Below are 22,283 nucleotides of genomic sequence, written 5' to 3'. Positions count from 1 at the left end.
AGAAAAGAAGGAATAAAAGTCCACCCAAGCAAACAAAACAAAGATAAGGTAAAGCATAAGCACAAACACACAAACAAAACTCTTCAAGACACTAAAATTTGCTCAAAGAGAATACAATTTTAATAAAATAAAAATTAATTGAGAAAATGGTAGAACACTATTGTTACTTTAGCATCTTATGTGGTAGTTGGGGGGATGTGATCTTAGGGATTCTGTTCATCCTCCTCCTGACATTGAAATATAAGATAATTGATGTAAGAAGTCTCTAGACAAAATGTATATATTTCCTAGCGTATATGCAGACAGAGTGTCTCCATTTGTGTCCTTTACAGGATGCTCATTCTCTGGGCTGGCCCCAATCCTGCTTCATTTCACTCATTGCCCCTAAGACCTGTGAAACAACATCAGAAGGAAACTGCAAGAAGGTATTTCAAGAACTTTTGAGGAAAAAGGAGTTAAAGAGAGAAACTCAGGAGCCAGTTCATCTAAAGCAAATGGAAAAAAAAATGCTGACTGCAAAATTCTGCCATGCAAATCCTCCTCTAATTTTTTGCCATTGTTGAGGTCCTGGAATCAATATTTTAGTCCAACTGCAATCTGTTGATGAGCAAAAGGAGGGAAAGGTTGTAGCATTGCGAATTAAAAAATAATAATCTCTCAAGCTTAATATCAGCAAAGATGATTATTTCCTTTGATTTGTCAGGCTAATTGAAAATAGCTTTATAGTTCACAGCTGATTAATTAGGAGCCAACAAGATCTCCATTTGCATCTCGGTAATTCTTCACTCTGTTTTATTTCAACATTTAGTCTTTATGCTTAAAATATTCATTGAGAAAGCAGAAAGGTGATTAACATAAGATTTTAAATGTGTACCATTTGTTCTGACTTTTTTTTTTTTACATATTTTTGTCAACAGAGAAGAAAGGAAAGAATATACAACATCACAAAACCATTACTGCCTGTTCCACTTCCATCTGCCAAATCCTCCTTTATGGTGGAAATACTTTAACCAAGTTAATTTTGAAACAGAGGAGAAAGAGCCCAAATAAAGGTCAACCCTCTGCCCTGCCTCCCCCATTTCCAAATCACCAGCTATCTGTATCTGTATAATCATCCTGAAAGTTTTGAGGTGTTTTATTCCTCACATGAAAAACCCTCAGTGGTGTGAGCGACCCTGCAGCAGCAGATCAGACCATGCCACTGTTAACCCTCCCTCCAAGCATCACCCAAGACAAAGTGGGTTCAAACAGCTCTGACAGATATGATGACATTTTTCCATCCACCTGGCACCGAAAGGCAGGGGTACACGTATTTCTGGGTGAAATATTTCACCCAGCATTAAAAATATAAAAGTAATTTGCAGGTCACGTCTGTTGAGGTTTTCTACATTTGGGGGTTGTATTTTTGTTTGGGATTTTTCAAGCGTTTTCTCACAGCCTTGGTAACCTCTGCCTTATCACACTGAGCTTAAATCTCCAGCAAATGGAGTGGTTTGATAAGAAGTTTAACCCTTCATTTGGAAGGTGAATTCCCAATCCTTGTGATAGTATAAAGAAGCTGGATGAGTAAACTCTGAGAACTAAAAGAGGAATGGATTCCTAAGGATTAAATCACCAGAAATGTAACAATAAGAAATGAAACCCTGGTGTTATCAATAGTAATATTAATTAAAATTGCGCTGTTTCAAAGAGAGTTCTTGCAGGACAGAACTGGCTAATGGCCTTTGAATTTTTGTGAATTTTCTTCTCTCATCAAATCCAGCTTTTCATAATAGATTCTGCCCATCCTTCCAAGAGAAGGGCAGATCTGCTCCCTCCTGATTTCACATCAGGATCTCAACTGTCTCTTGTTTGATCTATCACTGAGTACCCAGTGAGACAGAGCTGAATGTGCTTTCCCAGCTCCTGTCCCAAACATTTACTTTTTTTCTGAAGCAACCACGATCATAAGGACCCTGCTGTACCTTTGCACTTATCCCAGCCCCCAATTGTCCTCAACACCAGTTTGGGCATGGTTGCCTGAGACCCAAAGGGACCCATCCCACATGGGAGCCCGAAATCACACAGGGGCAGCGGCTGGGCTGGGGTTCAAGGGACAGGGAGCACACACTGGACAGTGGGGTTACACTAACATGCAGTCCATTTATTTTTGAGGGTTTTTTTTTTTCCTCCTTTGTTCTGTGATTTATCTTTTTTTTATCAACAAGCCACTGCAAACATTGCTTTGGCTGTCAGCATGAGCGCAGAGACAGACATTCCCGTACCCGTGGTCACTATGTCATAAATACCATCCAAACAAATGTTAAGAAAAATCAATAAAGGAAGAAAAATATTCCTTTCCCCACCCCCAAGCACAGAACACTGTTAAGTCAACAGAATTTAATCTAGTTTATTCTCCAAAAAAAAAAAAAAAAAGAGGAAAAAATATGAAAACAAAACAAAACAAAAAAAAAGAGCAGGTCTTATCACTAGCAGTAAATAAATTTATACAACCATTCAGTCTGTATAATAGGATGAAATAAATCTACATCTTTCTTATTTTGGTGCGTTGAATTATACATACAAACAACAATTACAGGAACTTGTTCACAATGCGTAGAGACCTGGAGAATGGCTATCTGAAACCCCCTTGTTGGCAATGTCCGCATGTTAACACTGATTGCCTGACACCATTGGTACTTCCTATGTAAAGGGCCCGTGGCCCAAAATGAATGATCTCCCTACAGGTTTTATTTATTTAGTTATTTAGTTAGTTAGTTAGTTAATGCATCATCAAAACCGTTCTAGCCAGCCCCCTCCCCCTCCCCGGAAACAGAAAAACAAAAAAAGAAACCAAAATAAAAACCAACCAAAACAAAAACCAAAATAAAAATAAAATAAAAGGAGAAGACATGACTGGCAGTTGGTCCATTTGTTCATAAGACCGCGTTTCCTCTTGGTCTGCATTGTTTGTTTTTCTGGTTTTTAAATTGTCCTCCCATCTTCTTTTTTTTTTTCTTTTCCTTTAAAAAAAATTCTCTCGGAGTCCTTCATGCCTTTTTCTTTACAGCTCCTCAGATGCGATAAAGTCTTCCTCAAATGTACAGTATTTCTTACAATATAAGTTATATGCAATGTTCAGCATTTTTTATTTTATTTTATTTTATTTTTTTCACAGCACTAGAGATCCTGTCCAATAGGGAATGCAAGTTCTGAATGGCTTATTCACAAATGGTATCCAGATTCAGTGGGTAAGAATACATAGACGCCATAGTGAGTTCCTTTAAAAAGTGGCAAACATCACTTTTTTAAAACTTTTTTTTACTTTTTTCTCTTTTTTTCTTTTTTTTTTCCTTTTTTGTACTTTTTGTAGTTTTTTTCTGCATTTTTAATTTTTTTTCTTTTTCTCTCTTACGCCTTCAAATAACCTTTTTTTTTTTTCCTAATTTTTTTTTAACTCTTTTTTTTTTTTCCCTCTCCCATTTGATTCGGGACGTTAGACCCATAACCACACGCCTGCAAAAATGCAAGTAAGTATATAAAGTAAATCTCATTTTGAGACTGTAAGCATTCAGCAGGGGAGCTCTCTTGCTAACCCATGGCAGTGACCATGCTGGAGGGGTGGTGAGGTCCGAAGGAGAGGCTGGATGGAGGATGCATCGGTGTCGGTGTGGTCAGCATGTGGCTGGAGTGGCTGAAGGGTGAAATGTGGCTGATGGAGGACATGTGTCTGGAGAGGGCTGCAGGGTTAAAGGAGCTGCTCTTGGGAAAGTCTTCGAGGTTGTCATGGACCTTTTTGCACTTTTTGGATTTGCTAGACATCTTTCGGTTTCTGGTCTGAATTCCTTCTTTCTTCATAGTCAGGGGTCTGTTAATCTAAACAAAAATCAATTATTTTTTTTTGTGCTTCCATCCCTTCTCCCCAAATCACCATGGGATCTGTGTACCCCATGCCCCAGCCCAGCAGGACCAGCTGGTCACAGCCCCCCTCCTCCCCTGTACACGCCATGTGCTACCCAACCTCTCCATTTCCATCCCAAAATTCAGATCCCTCCAGGAAATCCCAAGCTCAGTTGAAATTTCTGAAGACAAGATGACAGAAAATTGCTGGCAGAGCCACACAGGAGCAAAACATACCCAAATAATTCACAGCAGCTGAAAAATTTCAACTATCTGCACATTAGGTAATTGCATTGTGTTTAGGTATGAAACCAATCATTACCTCCTGGAAATATTCCCCACAGACACCGTCTCACCCTGAGGCTTCCTGTCTGATCTAAAACCATTAGCAGCAAGAACTGCTGGGATTTCAGTGCTGTGAGGGGTCTCAGGCTTTCACAGCTCCATTAGGAAGCTGGGCAACTCTCCACAAAAGGCACGGGGTTTTTGTCTTGTTTTTCTTCTTTCCAAAGATTTTGCTCTGATCATCCTTTCTGGTTTTCTTTAGCTAATTTGGTTTTATTTCTAAAGGCTTCCAGGTTTTTTTTAGGGAGGCTGAAACAAGTATCTGTGCTGACCAGCAAAGCATTTTCTGCATGCATACAAATGTATCCATAGGTGAAATGAACATTAAATTCTCCTCCTGAAACTACACAGCAGAAATTATCATCCATGCCTTCATCAGGGTTAGGAAATGATAGCAAAAGTTCTGTTGGATACCCTGTAAGAAATTCTTATTATTCTTATTACTTGAAGCTGTCTTTTTCAGGGCCAGGTGTTGGACTTTGATGATTCTAGTGGGTCTCTTCCAACTCACAATATTCCATGATTATGTCATTTTGTACTGCATAGAGAGCCAGCATCACAACATGGCACAAGTGAATTGAAACTCCCACAAACCACACTTGGGAAGGGATTTATGCCTCCAATGCCCCTAAACAAACTAAAAAATCTGGGTTTGAGAATGAATATGGGTCTTGCTCTGGCTCCTCTGTAGGATTTCACCTCTAGCAGAAGGCAGCAAATCACCCTGAGTCTGAACCATTTCTCATAATAAATGTGAGCACATGATGGTGCTGATGGACATTCTGCAAAAGGGAGAAAAAATGGATCCACTGTCCACCAGGACCTACTGTAGAGGACAATGAAAAGATGTCCCTGCAAAGGTCCTGAGCAACCCTTTCTCCATGAGACCTTAAATCAGCAAGAGGAAAAAAGCATTCCCTTCTTCCAGATCACAGCAAAGTTTCACTGTTGCTCCTCAGCCCCTTTCTGGTCCCTTTTCACAGCATGAGAATCATTCCTGGATTTCTCTCCCCAGGGAGGCCAGGATAAAATAGCTCCCTGTTACATGCAAAGATGGAATTATGGGGAGAAGAAGGACCTGGCTCATCTCTGGTTTGTCATTCCAGTCTTTGTGACCCCAGCCTCTTTATACCAGCAGTGACAGCAGCCTTCACCTCACCTAAAAATGGGTGAATAAAAGGCTGATTCCTCTGCCTCTGGATAAAGGGAGATAGAGAGAGCAGCCCTGCTTGCCAACAGCTAAAGGTAGGAAATATCTACTCATGAGCAGCCCAACAAAAGCCCTGTGGCAGCAACAAGCAAAATTTAAAATATTATGGGTTCCAAACACAACATAACCCACTTCCCTGGCTTTCTGTCCTCACTGAGGGAATGAGGATGCACACAAGGATGGCCCTTTGCTCCGAATAAATGACTGGGATTGGAAAGTTTGCCTGGCCTGTTTTAAGTTTTTAGCAGGGATGTGTTGCCCAGGTTCAAAGGCAGGGAGAAGTCCCAGGTGAGCCCCACCAGGCAGCAACATCAGAGGAGGCCAGGAAGTGCCAATCCCTGACAAATCCAGCTCAGATGTGGGGAGGCAGACACAGCCCCTGCCCCACCAGCTTCAAATGAGGATCTGTATTACAACACAAGGGCTCAGGGGCAGCCAGAACCGATCTCCAGTTGAAGCAGCAAAGTTTCAAGCTTGGCAGCTGGTTGTGGCAAAGTGACATAAGCCTGGTGGTGGGACTGGGGCTGTTCTGGTGCTTGGAACAAGGACAGAGTCCTGACCCTTGCCTGGTGTCATGTCCCACAGGACAGTGAACACTTCCCCAAAGCAACATCTCTCCTGTTTCACTCAGTCTCTAAGAACAGGATGGCCCAGGCCACGATTTGATGTGAAACTCAAGGATGCGAGCGCCAGCTCTGTGTCAGGATGGTGACAAAGCCACGGCCAGCCCCACAGCTGGGGACAGAGCTGCCATCCAAGCTGTTGTCTGGCCACCTCATCCCACTGTAAATGGTCTCACACTCCGAGCAGGTAACTAACCCGAGAGCCAAACAGATGAAGACTCAGATAAATGTCAGGAACCAGCACAATCAAAGCAGCAAGCTGGAAATTTTTTCCAGTGACTTCAAAGACCAGTCACAGCAGGGTAAAAGTGGTCCCCAAAACATCAAAGCCAAGGACCCATCTCTGTTTCTGGGGTAGAGAAATGAAAGACCCGGAGGGAAGACCTTCTCCGTGAAAATTCATTCTGATAAAAATGACAAACACATGCTAAATTAAAATTAAACCAGCCCAATGCATGTATATGAAATTCATTAATTTCAGATGGAGCCAATTAATTATGGGCAGGAATTATGCTCTTTGTTTTATCATATGCAAAATACTGACTGCTCTGCTCTTGGGACACATAGGCCTGCTTTGGGGTATTGTGAAAGGGGCCTTTTCTGATGAATTTTACCAAAAATAATGGCAAATCTTTCACTTCTAGAGGCTCAGGCCAGCTTGCTGTGCACCTCCAGCAAGGTATACTCCCACCCATCCCTGAAGTGTGCAAAGGCTCATCCCACTTCTAAGGACTAAAATAACAAGGATGAGAACCTCATATTCAACAGATCAAATCCAGGGGATAGTCTTAACCATTATAGGCCTGATCTTGCTCTGACTGAAGACAATGGGATTTTGCCATTGACCTCAATAAGGTCCTGTCACTGAAGTGGATTTATCCTTCAGACATAGTCATTACAACGTTGGGTTAATCTTCCAGGCTGGCTGTATCTTAGAAAGCACTCTGGGATGCCACGGGATGAAAGGCACCGTATCAATGTGAAATATTAGTCATTGTTAACACTGGTGTTAATGGAGCCGGCCCTTGTTGAAGTCAGTGGGAGGAATGCCAACAGCTTCACTAAATGCACCCCAAGACTATTATGATTATTGCTTATATCCTACTGACAAATGGGTTTGCTTAAGCTGTGGGAATCAACAGTAAAACAAACTGATATAGCTCCATGAAAAAATTAACACCGTGGAAAAAAAAAATTGCCTTTTCACTGCAATCGTTCCTGGTGTGGACATAAAATCTGGGTAAGTTTCAACTGCAGATCAATCCATTAAAATATCCTAATGATGTTAAGGTACCAGAAAATTTCATTAAACCCTAAGAAAAGAAAAAATGGGGAGTGGGGGTGGATAAAACAGCAGACAGGAATTTGCTACAGCCTAGCCTGAAACAGGGTTAAGTCGACTTTCAAGCATCCAAAGACCTTCCACTGGCACTGGCACAACATCCATGCTGACAGCTGCTGGGGAGGGACATGCTACCATCAGCCTCTCTATTTCTGATGACCCCTCTCCTGATGGAAATCACAAGATAATATACACACAGGGGGCAAGACCACACTTCACACCACGGTCATAACTAAATACTTTAGTAAATACTTCACTAAATACTTTACTAAATAATTTGCTAAGTACCTTAGAAAAAAAATTTTTAAAAGGATCTACCCACTCATATCTGGATTTTAGTATCATTGCCTGGTTATTTTGCTGCATACAGGAGCTCAGTCCTCTGGGGGTTTCATTTAAGCAGGATCCATTAATGGCGTTGCTCATAAGGCAAGATACTACTTGACTTTGGTAAGTAGCTGTGCTGAGCTTTTAAGCAGCTGTTGGTGTTTTTAATGAATATGAAAATGGTTCCAATGTGCTCAAGGCCTGCCCCATGTCACAGATTTCACAGCTGGATCGGCGTTTCCCTAAACATTGGATCTAGAGGTCAATTCAGGCCAAATATGTTTGCAGTGTTAGTGCAAAAAAGAAAAGGATGTCCTCTTGCAGGCACATTTCTGGAGAACCTCAGCACGCAGACACCATTCTAAACATTTCAGGAGGAGATTTCTCCAGTCAGATGTCTACAATGGAAACAGGCACATCGTAACTCATCATCCTGCCATCCTTTGCAGGCATGAGGAGGAACTACGCTGTCTTCAAGGGTAGAAGTCACCCCAATAAAACACAGGCATCCACCAGCACCAACTGAGAAGAGCCTATTTCCTTCAAAGGGCTTTGCTGGCTACAGGAGGAGCAGCTCCTTAGAGGTTTCCAAAACTACCTGATTGAAGTCCTACCACTGGTGGCTACAAGGCCAAAATGGAAACAGCACAAGCATAGATCCCCGCTCAGTGAAGCTTTCTGACCTTGATCCCTTCTTGCCAAGGAAATAGCAAACAGAATATTTTCTCGAGATATTCTGAGAGTTTTCACTCTGGGTCCAACCCAGGGTGTTTGCAGTGATCACACTGAGAGTTTGATGACAAGCTTTACTTGCTACATCAGACTCAAAGTGTGCTGACACACCTGCCCACTAAAAGGTAAACACATTTTCCTTTTTTCCAAGAGAGATGCCTCCCATGAAACAGGTGAAAAATTAGCCTGGTTGTTTGTTGGGGTGTTTTTTCTACTTAATCCAAACTTGTTTACTCATCCTAAGAAACCAAACAGTTTGAAATACCAAATGGAAGGGACTGATACCACAAGGGTTGGACGCCCCATGAAACCTGATACGTCTTTGATGTGTTTCCATGGGTGGGCATAAGGGCAAAACACAGCCACAGATTTCCAAACCAAACACAAAGCCATCAACCACTAGTGGAAAAAAAAATATATCAAAGCAGAGAAATTGGAAGTCTTTTCCTTCTTTTGACAGAATAATTATTCTAATGCCACAAGTGGAATGAGAGGAGCAGGGGTAGCCTTAAGTCTCCTTTATTAGCAGTATTATTCAGTAGAAGACTTTTCAGGTCCCTTTAGCTCTTTCCCTGGGGCACATATCCCTGGTTCCTGCAAGCTGGCTTTGCATGGAGATATTAGATTAAATCTGCCAGCCATTACATTTCATTTCATTTCATTTCTCCTTCCCTTCCATGACAGATGCTTTGAAATTCACATCACAGGTTGAGCAGACTCTGCAACCCGCTAACTAAATCAAGTCCTTTTTTGGTTTGGGACTCGTTTGCATCAACCAGCACAAACACAGGGCCTAAATAAATCATCTTTGGGGACAGGACAAAGGCAGCCACAAACCCAAGAATGATCTAAATAGTTTCTGGCACGTATTCCTTTTTCTCCAGAGTTTGTATTTGCTGGAGGAACCAAGCTACGCATAGGAGGGGTATCGGCTTGCAGGACAGTGTGTTGTCTTTTCCAACTCTCTGAGCCCAATCAGCAGCAGATAATGTCTCTCTGTGTTGACCCACTCCTCCTTTCTTGGCTCAGGCAAGGAAAAGCTCTAACATTACCCATGGACAGCCTTGTTTTATGCCTCCCCAAGTTGGATAGGATACGTTTGAAAATCTGACGGCTCATCGCTCCAAACCCCAAGGCCCCCAAAGGGATAACAGAGGTCCCGGCACCGCCCGAGACTGGAAATCCTCAAGTTAAGGAAGAGTTTGGATCATTGAGCACCAAAGCTGAGGCCCCATTTTTGAGTATTCCAGTCACACTTACATTGTGCAGCTTGTAGTAGAGCCCACAGGCATTACAGACGGGATCGCCGTTGGCATTTCTCCTCCACAGGGTGGTAGTGGTGGTCTGACAGTTTGCACAGGACGTGCCCGCCCTCCTGGCTGCAGACTGTGGGAAGGAGGGAAAGAGAAGGAGAGGACGAGAAAAACACCCGTGTTAAAAAAAAATTTTAAAATGCGATCAGCAAAATTTCTGAGAAAGAAAACATCAACCCTGCAAGACTGACACGCATCAGCAGAGGCTTCCAGAAACTGACTTGTGAGAACAAATAATAATTGTGAAAAAAAATCCCCAAGGTACTTTAATCCCAAATTATATGTGAACTGAATCAGGTGCCAAAGGGCATCCTAAAAAGTGAGTGCTAAACCTGTGATAGAACTCATCAAAATTAGCAGCACTGGCACAGCCCATTCCAGAGGGGAAAATGTTATTTAAATGCCAACATGTTTTTCCATCTTAATTCTCCCAGACCCCCCAGGGGTCTAATTCTGCAGTCAGGGCCTGAACTGACAATTGCTGGAGTCAAGGGCGTGAGTCACTCCGGCTCCAGCAAGAGACCAGGGTGGGCAGCTGCTCGCCGGGCCCGACCGCAAGCGCAGCCCGGTCCCGTAAGCTCAGCTCAGCTTCAAAGGAGACAGGCTCCAGATCGGAAATAACACCGTGGCAAGGAGCAAGAATCCCAACTTTTTAATTACACCCTTTTCTCAGCCCAAACCTTCATGTTTATTTAAGGATTGGTAACAAGCCTGAAAGAAGAATTTACCGTTTCATAAAGGGGTAGGAACAAGAAATAAAATCTACGTGGCAAAGTGTATACGGAAGATTTTTTTGTTAGCTGTGATAATGACTTAGCAAAGTCAAACTTAGTAAAGTTGCTCTTCTTTCACATGCATAAATTCGTACTTATCATTTAAAAACTGTAACTTTAGCAAACAAATTGTGCTTCTGCCTCTGAAGGAGGAACAGGAGCTTTCAGACTGCTATGTGAGCGCGTATGCGTGCTTGCCTATGCGCAAATGCCTACAGCTCCTAAAAAGAAAAAGACCTTTAGATCCCCATCCTATCTATTCTTCATCAATATGACATGGTCCCAGAGCTCTGATTTCATCCCGATGCGTTGCTTTCAATGGAACTGCTCATGTGCTTAAAGTTAAAACATGTGCTTAAGCGATTTGCCAGATCATAGCAATGCTTGGCACCTTGCAGAACTGAGCCTTTAATGCTCTCTTTTGTGCTCTTACTGTTTCAAATTTACCCCTCACCCCACACAGCCGCACACTGTAGCACATCCAACGTTTAAAAAAAAAAGAAAGAAAGAAAATACCGCATCTTTGGATACCGTACAACAAACCCAAAATGCAAACATGGACACTGGCACAGCCTTAGCGTTAATACCAGCTCTTGTTAGGTCATGTTGCAATTTTAATCATAATTGAATGCGGCGTAGGTGGAGAGAGGACGGGTTGGTTTTGCTTTAGATAGAGGAGGATTTTTTTTTCTTTTAATTAGACAAAAAGGACTGTCTAAAAAATAAATAAGACAATGCCCATGAGCACTGGGAAGCATCACAGAGTGGCGGATCCGACAGCGAGTGGCTCTCTCAAGCTGCCCGTAGGGATAGTTCCATTTTGCCTGACCATAAACCATTCTGAACCAAGCCAGTCCCAAGGAGGCCTTTAGCTGACTTCTCTGCGCTGGTGACAAGCAGGAGCTGAGGACAGCATATGGGACTTAAAAGAATCCCAGGGCCAGCAGAGAAGATGAAACATCCCACCGTGAAGAGCAGAGCCCCGAACTGATGCACGCACACCTCCTGACCACGACATGGACCCAAACTGGGCTGCCTTCAAAATCACCAGGATAATGAAATAATGAATGTGTTCAAAGGCAGCAAGGAGACAAAAATGGAGCTTGTAAAGCCAGGTTCTCACTAAAGAGCTGGAGAAGAGTCTGCAGCTCTCTGCCCTCCAACTCCTGACATTCAGCGCGCAGGGCTTGGAGGGGCACGAGGCTGGATTGAATCTCTTGGTGGCTGCTTTGCCTTTATCAGACCCAAAAATCAAGCCTAAGGAAATTTCTAAAAACCAGTGATATTTGGCTCAGCCCACACAGGGGAAACATCCCCTTTGAAGATATTTGGGGTTTCTACGCAGCGCTCGCTGTAATTTCTCCTACAGCAAGCGCGTTCAAAAGACACGCCTGGTCACCACCTCGCCGCCTTCAAACAAATTCTGACATTAAATAAGCAAATAAATCACAACATCTACTGTCTTCTCTCAAACTATTTCCACCTACTGTGTTTCACTTGCAAAAATTCAGCATCATTAGCTGAGTATTTTAAGCTCTTTCGGTCGCAGGCACCTTTTATGCTGTACCAACTTCTACCGGAGACACAGGCAGCGGGCAGGAAACAATGAATAATAACACTATTGTAAAGCTCCCAGCAACGGCATCCACTGACGCTCATCAACGACTAGGGGCCTGGCCATGGCAGTCATGGGATGACTAATTAGCTGCCCCATATCATCCACAAGAGCACAGCCCATGGCACAGCTGCCGGTGAGCAAAGGAACAACTTCAGAAGCGCTAACAGTGATGAAAAGGTGAAATTGAGGAGGTTGGAGGAACCAAGTGCTAATAAAGATGCTTAATTAAGGGGCATTTTCAGTGTCTGCATTTACCCACAAAGCTCCAAGCATCATTTTCCTAAAATAAGATTGCGTGTGTATGGGCCTGCTGAGAAATTGGTTATAATCCTTCCAAAACCAGCTTGGCTTGACGTGGAAACGGAGAGCTCTGCATCTGCATGGGAATGGGAGAAAAACTAAAGGAAGATTTTATCTCAGCAGCAATGGGGCTGCCACTGCCTGTGACAGGGACAGGAATGGCCTCCAGGAAGGCTGAAGACTTTTTAGGCAGTGATGGTGTGGTACCACCTGCCTGTTCTTGATTCCCCTGCCAACATCTCCAGGTCTTCCACCTTCCCCCTTGAGATGAAGCAGAGCTGTCTGAGCCCCCTCAGCCAGCAAGACTTCATCCCTGTCACCTAAAGTACACCTCACGAAGACACCCATTGAATTTAACAAGGCTTGGGCTGGGTTCTCAGCATCTAAGAACTTCTTTGCCTCCTCTCTCCACCCATCAAATCCTATCATTAGTTTCAGTGCAGCTGTGATCAGAGCCCATGAAACCAGCCCGAGGTCACGCAGGAACCTTGTGGCAGAGGAAGGAGCTGGATCCCCACCCTCAGCCTCCATCCACAGCCCGTCTGCCTTCACAGCAGGAGAGATCCAGTCAAGCCACAGCTACATGCACGTCCACATCCAGGCACAGAAAGCGCAAATGCAAGCCCAGCTCTGGTGCCTTCTGACTAATTTTTTTTTTCAGAGGTTAGCAAGGGAAATAAATACAGGTGCAAACAGCATTAGGGATGTTTTGGTTTTTTTTCTTTTTCCCAGGCAGTGCTGGAACTGGGGGATGGGAGGAAGTAGAAAAATCAAATTTCACATTTAGCAAAGGCCACATTTAAAGAAGGGGAACTTTTTGTAACTTTAACTAAAATGCCCAAAGATTGGAACGATAATGCAAGACAAGGTCTCCCTTTACTTCTTTTCTTTCTTCCTCTTTTTTTTCTTTTTTTTTCCCCCAAGAATGACCTTTTACTATGTATTTATTTATATAGTTCATTTTACATGTGCCGGGCTCAGGGTGACTCGGGACATTCTTTCGTGGTTCCATCAGACACTTTTTGAAAGCTCTCCCCCTCTCTCCAGCCGCTTTCCTATTCTGCCTCCCCCTCTGCTTGTTTGGATATGCTCAAGCTCCTGTGTGTTTGGACTGGGGAAACGGAGCTGTTGTTTAGGAGTTATCTCCAGGGCTCAGATATCCGGCAGCTTTTTCCTAGGAAGTTAACTTTACACATAGAGAGAGAACGAGGAAAAAAAAAAAATAAAGAAAACGAGGGCTGTGTGTTTAAGACAGAAGGGCCGGGGGGGAGGAGGAGAAGAGAACAAGAGAGCTGCCCAAAAAAATCAAAATTCCAGCCTGTACTTCCCTCCCTAGAAAGCTTTTCCTCTTTTCTAACAAGGCTATGAAAGATGAGAGAGACAAACTTTTTCCTATATGGGAAAAGCGCGTACAGGAGGGCACGGAGAGGTTTCACACGCAGGAAGTTTGGCGGGCTAGAGGAGCAAAGCCACATCTTCCCCAAAACTCACACGGCCAGACAGAGTTATTGCTGATGCCCCTCACAGCTCAGCCCTTCCTGGGAATGTACCCTGCAAATGCTTCCCAGAGCCAGAGGGAACAAAGCTGATACGATTTTATGGGTGTCTCACAGGTGAGGAAGCTGATCCCAACCTAAGGGCTGTGAGAACCTTCAAGGAGAACACAAATTAACCAGCCCTGTCCTGCCTGTGGGGTCAGGCCATGCTGAGCACAAGCCTCACCAAACTGACCAGATCCATGGATCAGCTCAGAAATTCCACAGAGAGGCAAGAGCCACCTTTCCTCCTCATCTTCCTTCCACATCTTTAATCCTGACAAAACCAAATGTGCCTCGATTCGAAACATTCAATAACTTCCCAAGCAGGGACCATAATTTTTTTCCCCCACTCAATATATTTTTTCCCCTTGTGGTCTGCCTGATTATTTGCCAAATACACTTTAACACATTTATTAGCCCACAGCTTCCAGACCTTTTTGTGGCTTCCAGGGAAATGCATGAGCAGATCGCTGGGGATGCTGTAACGCATTGCCTGGGCTTAGAACAGTCACCAGTCTTGTAACTATTATTTCAAACATTTACCCACTCATTTCATCTTCCTCCAGCTTCTGTAGCCTGGGCACATGCTTGGCTTTGCACACTCACCATCCTCTCTGCCTTGTGTCCTGGTGACACCATTTGACACCCAGATGGCAGAGACATAAATGACCACACCAGGTACCAGTGGCACCAGGAGCTGAAGGTTCCAGCTCTTTGCAGGAGCAGTGACACCCCAGTGACACCTGAGATCCAGTGTGGGTCCCTTTTCCATGACACCACCAGCCAAGGAGGATAGAAACACACTAAAGAGTGGAGGGCAGAAGTTTGGAGAGCCCAGGAGAAATCCTGTATTCCTGATAATCTCTTTGGTCACTAGGAAATTATTATCCTGCCCTTAGGCCCTGGAAAATGTCACTGTCCTTGGGTTACCATCCAGAAGCACCGTGTGGAGTTGAAAACTCAGTTCTGGTTTTCAGGAAGCCCCGGATCTTGATTTTTAAACCTTTTTTTGCAGTTTGCAGTTTGCTAGAGCAGTTTGCTTTTCTACTTTTGAGGTTTGCTAGAGGATCAGACAACTGAGGCCCACAGCCACTGGGACCAACTCTCCCTCGAACACAATGGGACCAGTGGGAGCTGGCTGAGGTTCCCTGTCCATCCTGAGCTGCAAATAGGAAGCAAAAGCTACAGAAAAAGAAGAATAAAATAGAGGGAGACTCACCAGTCTTCTCTTGGGTTTGATCAGGGGCCGGTTCTGCCCGTTCATTTTGTGGTAGAGTCCGCAGGCGTTACACAAATAGTGCCCAGTGCCGTCCCTTCTCCACAGAGGGGTTGAGGTAGCCCCACAATTTACACACTCCCTGCCTTCTGGAAACAAGAGAGCACATGGGTCACTTAGGGAAAGCAGAGATAAAACGGGCTGGGCAAAGTCCCCCTTCCCCAAAATAACCCACAACCTCCCCAGAGACTCAGCCAGGCCAGACCCTGCCAGTCCCCGACAAGCTCAGGATTTCCAAAAAAGGGTCCAAAGCCATGACTGAATGATGGCTTTGGACCCTTTTCTGGGACACTCTGGCACACTCTGGTGGGCTCTGATCCTCTTCCCCTCCCCAGCACCATTCCACAGGCAGCATCAGGCCTGTGTCCCAGCAGCAGGGAAGAGGGATGGTGACAATGACAATCCGAGCACCATGGTGGCTCAAGAGCTCCCCAGAGAAGCTCTCACTCCTCCTACAGGTCTCTTTGGTGGAGAGGGGGAGCTGACAATTTCCCCTCAATGCTTCTACAACTCTGGAGACCCCAAGTTTCCATAGGCACCTTTGCAAGAAGCCTCCAGCCCTCTACACCCAAAATAATGGATACAGAATTTAAGTCCATGAGCCCCTTTCTGATGTGTATGAGGACCCCAGTGTCACTCCTTGAGCACTCTTCCAGCTCCCAGGGGTGTTCATGAGCCTGGAGGGCTCTTCCTCTGGCCTCAGTCAAACCACATCAAGGACCCCCAAAATAATCACAGATAACCCCCAAAACACCTCCCCAGCTCCAGCCAATACATAACAACTCTGACAATATCTGCTATTGATTAATTTGAAATTAAGCTTCCACCACCCAAAACTTTCAGAAGCTGCTCTGGTTTCCCCACCACATCTGCAGCCTGATGGTCCACCCTGGCTATCTGGGATAGCAAACAGCCCCAAGCCTGCCTCCTAAGTTCTTTCCCTCCTTCTTTTTGGGCACCTCTTTATCCTCTCCCTGGCTATTGCAGTGGGATATCTCCCCCAGCTCGGAGGAGGGAACCGGGAGGGTGCAGCCCCTGCCTCTCAGCTCCTTTCAGAGGGCTGAGGGTTTTTTTTGTTGCGTCTTTGGTTTAGTGGGGGAAGTTTTTTTGTCCCTAACGCCCGTGGTGGCCCACCTGAGAGCGGAGGCAGAGCCCAGCCGGGCAGGGCAGAGCAGAGCAGAGCCAGCTCAGCACAGAGCCGGCTCCCCGCTGCCCCAGCCCGGGCTGCCTTCGAGCAAGAGGCATCCGTGCCCTAACCACAAACGGCAACCGTTTCTCCAGAGCCTTCGCACCGAACCCCTCTTCTCTCACACCTCCCCAGCAACTACAGCAACCAAAAAATACATTTGCGGCCGCTTCTCCCTCGTTTATCCTGCAAAATCACCCCCTTCCTCCTTTTTCTCCAGCTCTAACCCTCTTTGAGAGGTCCTAGCTTGCTAAGATCAACTTCTAAAGGGAAGAAAAATAAAAGAGAGAGAAAGAAAGAAAAAAAAATAGGTGTTGCTGCTGGGGTTGGTTTATCACGAACCGCAGATGTCTTTCTAGAAGGTAAAGCAACAGAAAGTGGCAAAAGGAAAACAGGAGGGGAGGGTGGAGGGGGCCGAGGCGGTTTGAAAATGCCGCGCAGCCGGTGGGTGCCCTGGCGGGAGCTGCGGCTCGCCGGGCGCCGGGGGATGCTCAGCACCGCCCGGGGCCACAGCAACCCGCTCCTACCCGGGACACCGCGCCCGCTCCATGCTGGGGCCAGCCGGCCCCGTTAATACCCTGGTCATTCTGTTCCCCTCCGGTTAAACGGGGCGGCCGCTGCTGTTTGAGTCTCTGTCCCTCTCTTTTGTTTCACCCCATCTCTCTCTCTCTCTCCCGCTTTCATGTACAAAACATACAGGTCTGGGTTTTTTTGTCACTCTAACCGCATCCGGACTCTATTAAAGTTCCTGGCGCTGGATAAACAATGCAACTGTCGCGTGCAGCAGTCTGAAAATAATTGGATTAGCTCAAACATATCAGCTAAATAGAGACAGTCCCTGCTCAGACAGACAGAGTAAATGTCACCCTGGAAAAACCCTGAAAACTGATCTCATTCATGCCAGGCAACCCCGCAGCAGCCTCCTCGGAAAAACAAAATAGAGAATAAAAAAAAAAAAAAAAAGAAAAATAAAAGGGGGTAAAAAGAGTTTTGACTAATCGCCCTTTCCTCTGCACACAAGCACACTGCCCTGGGCTCACTCCCACCCCTCCGTGCACAAGAAGGTCCAAGCCCGCCGTGTTCATCCGTCGGGAGCCGGAGCTGCCTCGCAGCCCATCCCGCGGGCAGCGCACAGAGCTGGGGCCCCCCAGGAAAGGGGGACACTTTGGGGACTGTCCTGTGGGCGATCCAAACCCCCCGTCCCGGAGCTGGCCGGGGCCGGGGCTGTGCGGGCCAAGTCCCCGCAGCACCCCGGGGAAAACCCTGCCCGCATCCCCGGGCGCCGCATAGGAAGAGGCCCTGGGAAGAGCGGGCGGGGGAAGTTGGCCGGGATTTGGCACCATTATTAAAACACAGGGAGATCGCTAATGCTGCGGTTCCCTCGGTTTCGCTTCGTCCCCGGGCGCCGCGCTGAGCGCACCGTGGGCGCTGCAAGGGCTGGGTCGCCCCCGGGACTGGAGCCCCGCGGCACCGGCTGGGTGGTTCGGGTTCCTGGGCCTGGTTCCATCCCCAGCCAGCCTTGCACGAGGGGGAATTTGGTTATAAACCTAGCAGAGCAACCTGTGGGGAAGGTGAAGCGTCGTGTGTGTCCCCCACGAGGGTTCAGCCCCTGCTGCTCATCACAGGGATGTTCGAGCACATGTTGTCCCTGCGTGCGGGGGCAGCGAGGGCTCAGCCCCATTCCTCTGCCCCCCACTTTTCCCCCCTCAGCTTCCTCTCCCGAGCAACGGGGATGAAGAAGCCAAAAGCCCTACCTGTGCTTGACCGTGCTTTTGGTCGCGATTTACACCCAAAGCCGGTTGGCGATCCTCCTAAGAGGCTACTGGGGGGAAAAAGTCCAGAGCCATATTCTGGGACATACGGTGGGTAGGTAGTGATGGGGTGGTGAGCGGAGGAGGTGGCTCCTCCTAAAGAGGCCATGCTGCTCCGAGAGTGAGAGGACTCCAGCTTCATGGTATCGGCCAGGGACACCTGGTATTTGATGCATTCCTTCTCGTCCTGCCGGGTGGAGCCGGTGGAGCCGGGCGTGGAGATGGACGGATCCGGGGACACATCTTTAGGAGGGGTCGGCGGGAAGGTGAAAAGGTGCGGGCTGGAGTGGCCGGCGGACAAAGTGGAAGAGGAGGCGGGCGGGTAGACGGAAAGGGGTCCCGGTGAGCTGTGGTGGATGGAGGTCTTGGAGAAGGGGCTGAGGTTCCAGGGGGAAGCGCTGTGGTGGCTGCTCAGCGCCTTGCTGCCGTCCAGCCAGGGCAGCGAGCCGTGCAGCAGCGGGGGGCGGCACACCTGGCTCCCTGCTCGGAGAGAAACACGGACACACGTCGGTCACATCCCTCTGCCACCCCGGCAAAGCCCCCGTGGGGTCCCGGGACGTGCTCATCCCACCGCCACCCCTGGTCCTTCCCAAAGAGCTCAGCATGCGAGGGAAATTACATCTGATGAGAAAGCCCGTTCCTCATTCAAAATTAAATTTTAAAAGCTGCAAGAGAACGGAGTGGCAGCTCCGGTCCTGCTGAGGAACGGGTTTTGGGGTCGGGACCCTCCAAGCAGGGTGCCAGCCCTGTGACACGGGATTTGCGAGCTCTGCTTCACTCTCGCCGTTTTCCAGGCAATCCCACGAAGACTTTGAAGCAAAGATCCTGCGTGAAATTGCCAAGTCCCGACTGCAGAAATATTTTTTTTTTCTGTCTTAGCTGGAAAATGATTTCCCGAACAGAGCCGTGAGCTATAAACCCTGGGAATTCTCCGGTCAAACGAAGAAGACCAGAAAATGCCCACGGACATGATAATGACCTTTGCAACAGGGCTGATAAACTTTGCAAACCACTCAGTTTGTCTTTTCTTCTTCCACGAGACTGCACAGAAATGTTAGAGGGCTTTTTTGCGATGATATGGCACAGGCAGAGGGTACCAATTGCCTCAAATAAACGCTCCAAACCCTTTTTGTGACAAGGGATGCTTCACTTGTCTTTTAAAATACAGACCTGGACTTTGTGGGGAAAAAACAATCCACTGGATTTCTGCAGTGAAATCTTTTTCCCTTTGGTTATAAATGTTCCTAAGGGCTCGTACCTAATATTTCAAATTATTTTCGTCCCTTGCAAATACAAACAAATAGAAAAATCCATCCTAAGAATTAAATCCATCCAAACGCACAGCAACTTGAGCAAATGGCTGGAAGATGGAAAACACAGTTGTTCAATTGGAAGGGAGCAAGTTTGTGTCTGATGATAAAGCCCTGGAAAGTCTCTGACACCCAGAGATCCCTAACCTCTGTAGGCATTGTGATTTGTGTATAGAGAGTGCTGAACATACAGGAGAGATGCAAACTCGGATGTATAGAGCCACAGATAGTTACAGGGTGGACACACATGTTTGCATGGGGAGCTCCTGAGTGCCTAGAAAAGCTCCAAACTGGTTTTCACCATACCAGGCACTCGTGAACAATACTGAAAGTCGCTGCTCAAAAGGAAGGGAAGGTGGGTTATACGAATAGAAAGGGTCAAGATTCATTATCTTCCCCAGGAAGTAGCATAGTAAATAATATTCAGGCTAGATCAGAGAGACCGCATTTCCACTTTCTGCTGATATATTGGGAAAAAAAAGAAATGAAAAGGAAAGAAAAGAAAGAAAGGACAAAGGCTGCTGATCCTTAAAAATAATTGTTTTAAAGGGACTAATGGCAGAACAATGCAGTTACTGAGCGGAGCCTAATGCAGGCTCACACTCAACAAGTTGCTGAGGGCTGGGAGCAGCCTCCTGAGCCCGCTGGGCTCCATCTCACTCTGCTCATCCCATTTTTCTCCACGATTTTGGGGTTATTTCCACTGCAAACCACGGGGATTTAGATTTTGCCATGACAGACATCATTGTCCGGCTTCACAAACCACCTTCTGTTCTTTTCCCTCCTTTTTTTTTTCCTTTTTTTTTGTGTTTCTTTCCTTATTTTTTAAACCGTCCAGGTAAACTCTAGTTGTAAATACTGAACCTCTCCACTTCTCCATAAAGGATGGCACCAAAGTGCTCATCCCTCCGTGGATCTGGGCCCCACCGGCCCCAGGTATTTCACCTCCTTTCTGAGAGCTGTGACCCAGGAACAAGATTCTCATTGCGGATCATTACCTTCCTGCAGGACCCTCAGGACAACACAACGGCTCTGATTCCTAATTACACCACGGGCTATTTTTTTTTTTTAAAGTTTCTTTCTTATTTTAAAGCCACGCCACGGTGCTGCCCTGGGTATGCGTGCAAAACTTTCGTCCCAAGCCTAACGAGCTCACCAAGTGCGAATTAAATAGCCCAAGCGTGAGGACAGCGGGGTCATTTTCACACCCCTGCTCTCCAGCTTGCTTTGCTTCCCCAGAGCAGCTTAATCGTGCAAAAACTAAACACAGTATGAAAACACTAACTGTTAGCCTAATTAAAGAGAGGGGAGAGAAACCAAAGCGGAAGAGAAGGGGGCGAGAGGAAGAAATGAAGAGGAAGATGAAAAAGAAAGAAATAGAAGGAAGGCGAGCAAGAGGAAAAGGAGAGAGAGGGGGGAAGAGGGATGTGAGATAAAAAGAGAGGATGAAAGAGAGAAAGAGAGAAAGACCGAAAGAAGGGAGGAAAGAAGGAAGGAAAGAAAGAAGGAGAGGAGGAAAGAAAGAAAGAAGGAGGGGAAGAGGGGAAGAGGGGAAGAGAGAGAGAGAGAGAGAGAGAGAAAGAGAGAAAGAGAGAAAGAGAGAGAGAGAGAGAGAGAGAGAAAGAAAGAAAGAAAGAAAGAAAGAAAGAAAGAAAGAAAGAAAGAAAGAAAGAAAGAAAGAAAGAAAGAAAATATATAAAAAAGAAAGAAAATATTTAAAAAAAAAAAGAAAGTGAAAGAAAAAAAGAAAGAAAGGAAGGAAGCCTGAATTTTTATTTATTTCCAATAAGCCAACCCCAAAATCCACCCGTGACGTAGCTTCCCCCCCGGCAGCAGAGGGTCTGCCCGGCAGCCGCGGGGTCTCGGCGGGACGGACAGACGGACACTCACCGTGGTGGGCCGTGGGGTACCGCTGCACCGTGGCTCTCACGGAGTTGCCGTAGTACGGCGGGACGGGGTTGCCTTGTCCGTCGATATTAAAAAGTACATCCACCTCCTCGGCGAGAGGATACTGCGTGGGGTCCATGTAGGTATGGCCAAGCGAGGGGTGATGCGAGTCCGGGTGCTGCCCATTGAGCACGGCCGGGTGGTGGTGGCTCACCCACCGCGGCTGGTCCGTGGAGACCTCCATCTTCTGCTCTTCCTCCTCGTCCTCCTCCTCCTCGTCCTCAGCAAGGCGCGGAGGGCTTCTGGAGATCGGAGCGGGAGACGCTGCCGGAGTTGTGCAGCAGGGCGGGGGAAAAGTGCCCGGCGAGTTCGGGGATGTTTCTGGTTAGGTTTGGTTTAAAAGTGTGGAGGGAGAGTTGGGGGTATGGTGATAAACGATCGATTCCAAAAAAAAAAAAAAAAAAAAATTAAAAAATAAAAAATAATAAAATAAAAAGGGAGAGAGAAAAAAAGGGAAAACAAAACTAAAAAAAATCTCGGGGGAAAAATTTCTCTACGAAGCGAGATCCCCTCGTTTCTTCCGCTCTGTTGCAGATGTTTCTCTTCTTTGATCACCTGTAACGAGAAAGAGGAAAGGGAAGGAGCAGAGAGAGAGAGAGAGAGAGGGGGAGAGGCAGGGAGAGAAACGTACTTGAGAAGTTCTGAACTTTAGCACCTGACTTTTTAGGCAGCACCAAACCCATCCCATCCCTCGGCAGCCATCCCTGGGAAGCGCCTGCTCTGCCCTGGACCCACCTCTCTCTCCCAGCGCCT

The 22,283-nt window shown here is 46.4% G+C and overlaps 1 protein-coding gene across 3 annotated transcripts in view; it reads right to left on the bottom strand.

The window, feature by feature from the left end:
* Positions 1 to 890: 890 nt before the first annotated feature.
* Positions 891 to 22,283, bottom strand: part of GATA3 (GATA binding protein 3) — a 29,962-nt gene continuing 8,569 nt past the window's right edge. For 2 of the 3 annotated variants that reach the window (XM_074538719.1, XM_074538718.1), the window contains exons 2-6: positions 21,474 to 22,085; positions 18,217 to 18,753; positions 15,220 to 15,365; positions 9,719 to 9,844; positions 894 to 3,855 (exon numbers count right to left, since the gene is read on the bottom strand). In XM_074538719.1, coding sequence (XP_074394820.1) covers positions 3,571 to 3,855; positions 9,719 to 9,844; positions 15,220 to 15,365; positions 18,217 to 18,753; positions 21,474 to 21,714 — 1,335 coding nt within the window. In that variant the 5' untranslated portion in view covers positions 21,715 to 22,085 and the 3' untranslated portion in view covers positions 894 to 3,570. Of the gene's footprint in view, positions 3,856 to 9,718; positions 9,845 to 15,219; positions 15,366 to 18,216; positions 18,754 to 21,473; positions 22,086 to 22,283 lie in introns of all 3 variants that reach the window. The other variant, XM_074538720.1, reaches the window with a different exon arrangement.

The sequence above is a fragment of the Zonotrichia albicollis genome, chromosome 4 (genome assembly GCF_047830755.1).
Source record: "Zonotrichia albicollis isolate bZonAlb1 chromosome 4, bZonAlb1.hap1, whole genome shotgun sequence".
Taxonomy (NCBI): domain Eukaryota; kingdom Metazoa; phylum Chordata; class Aves; order Passeriformes; family Passerellidae; genus Zonotrichia; species Zonotrichia albicollis.
Note: the sequence above shows the minus strand (reverse complement) of the source record. Positions and strands in the feature narration are given on the sequence as shown.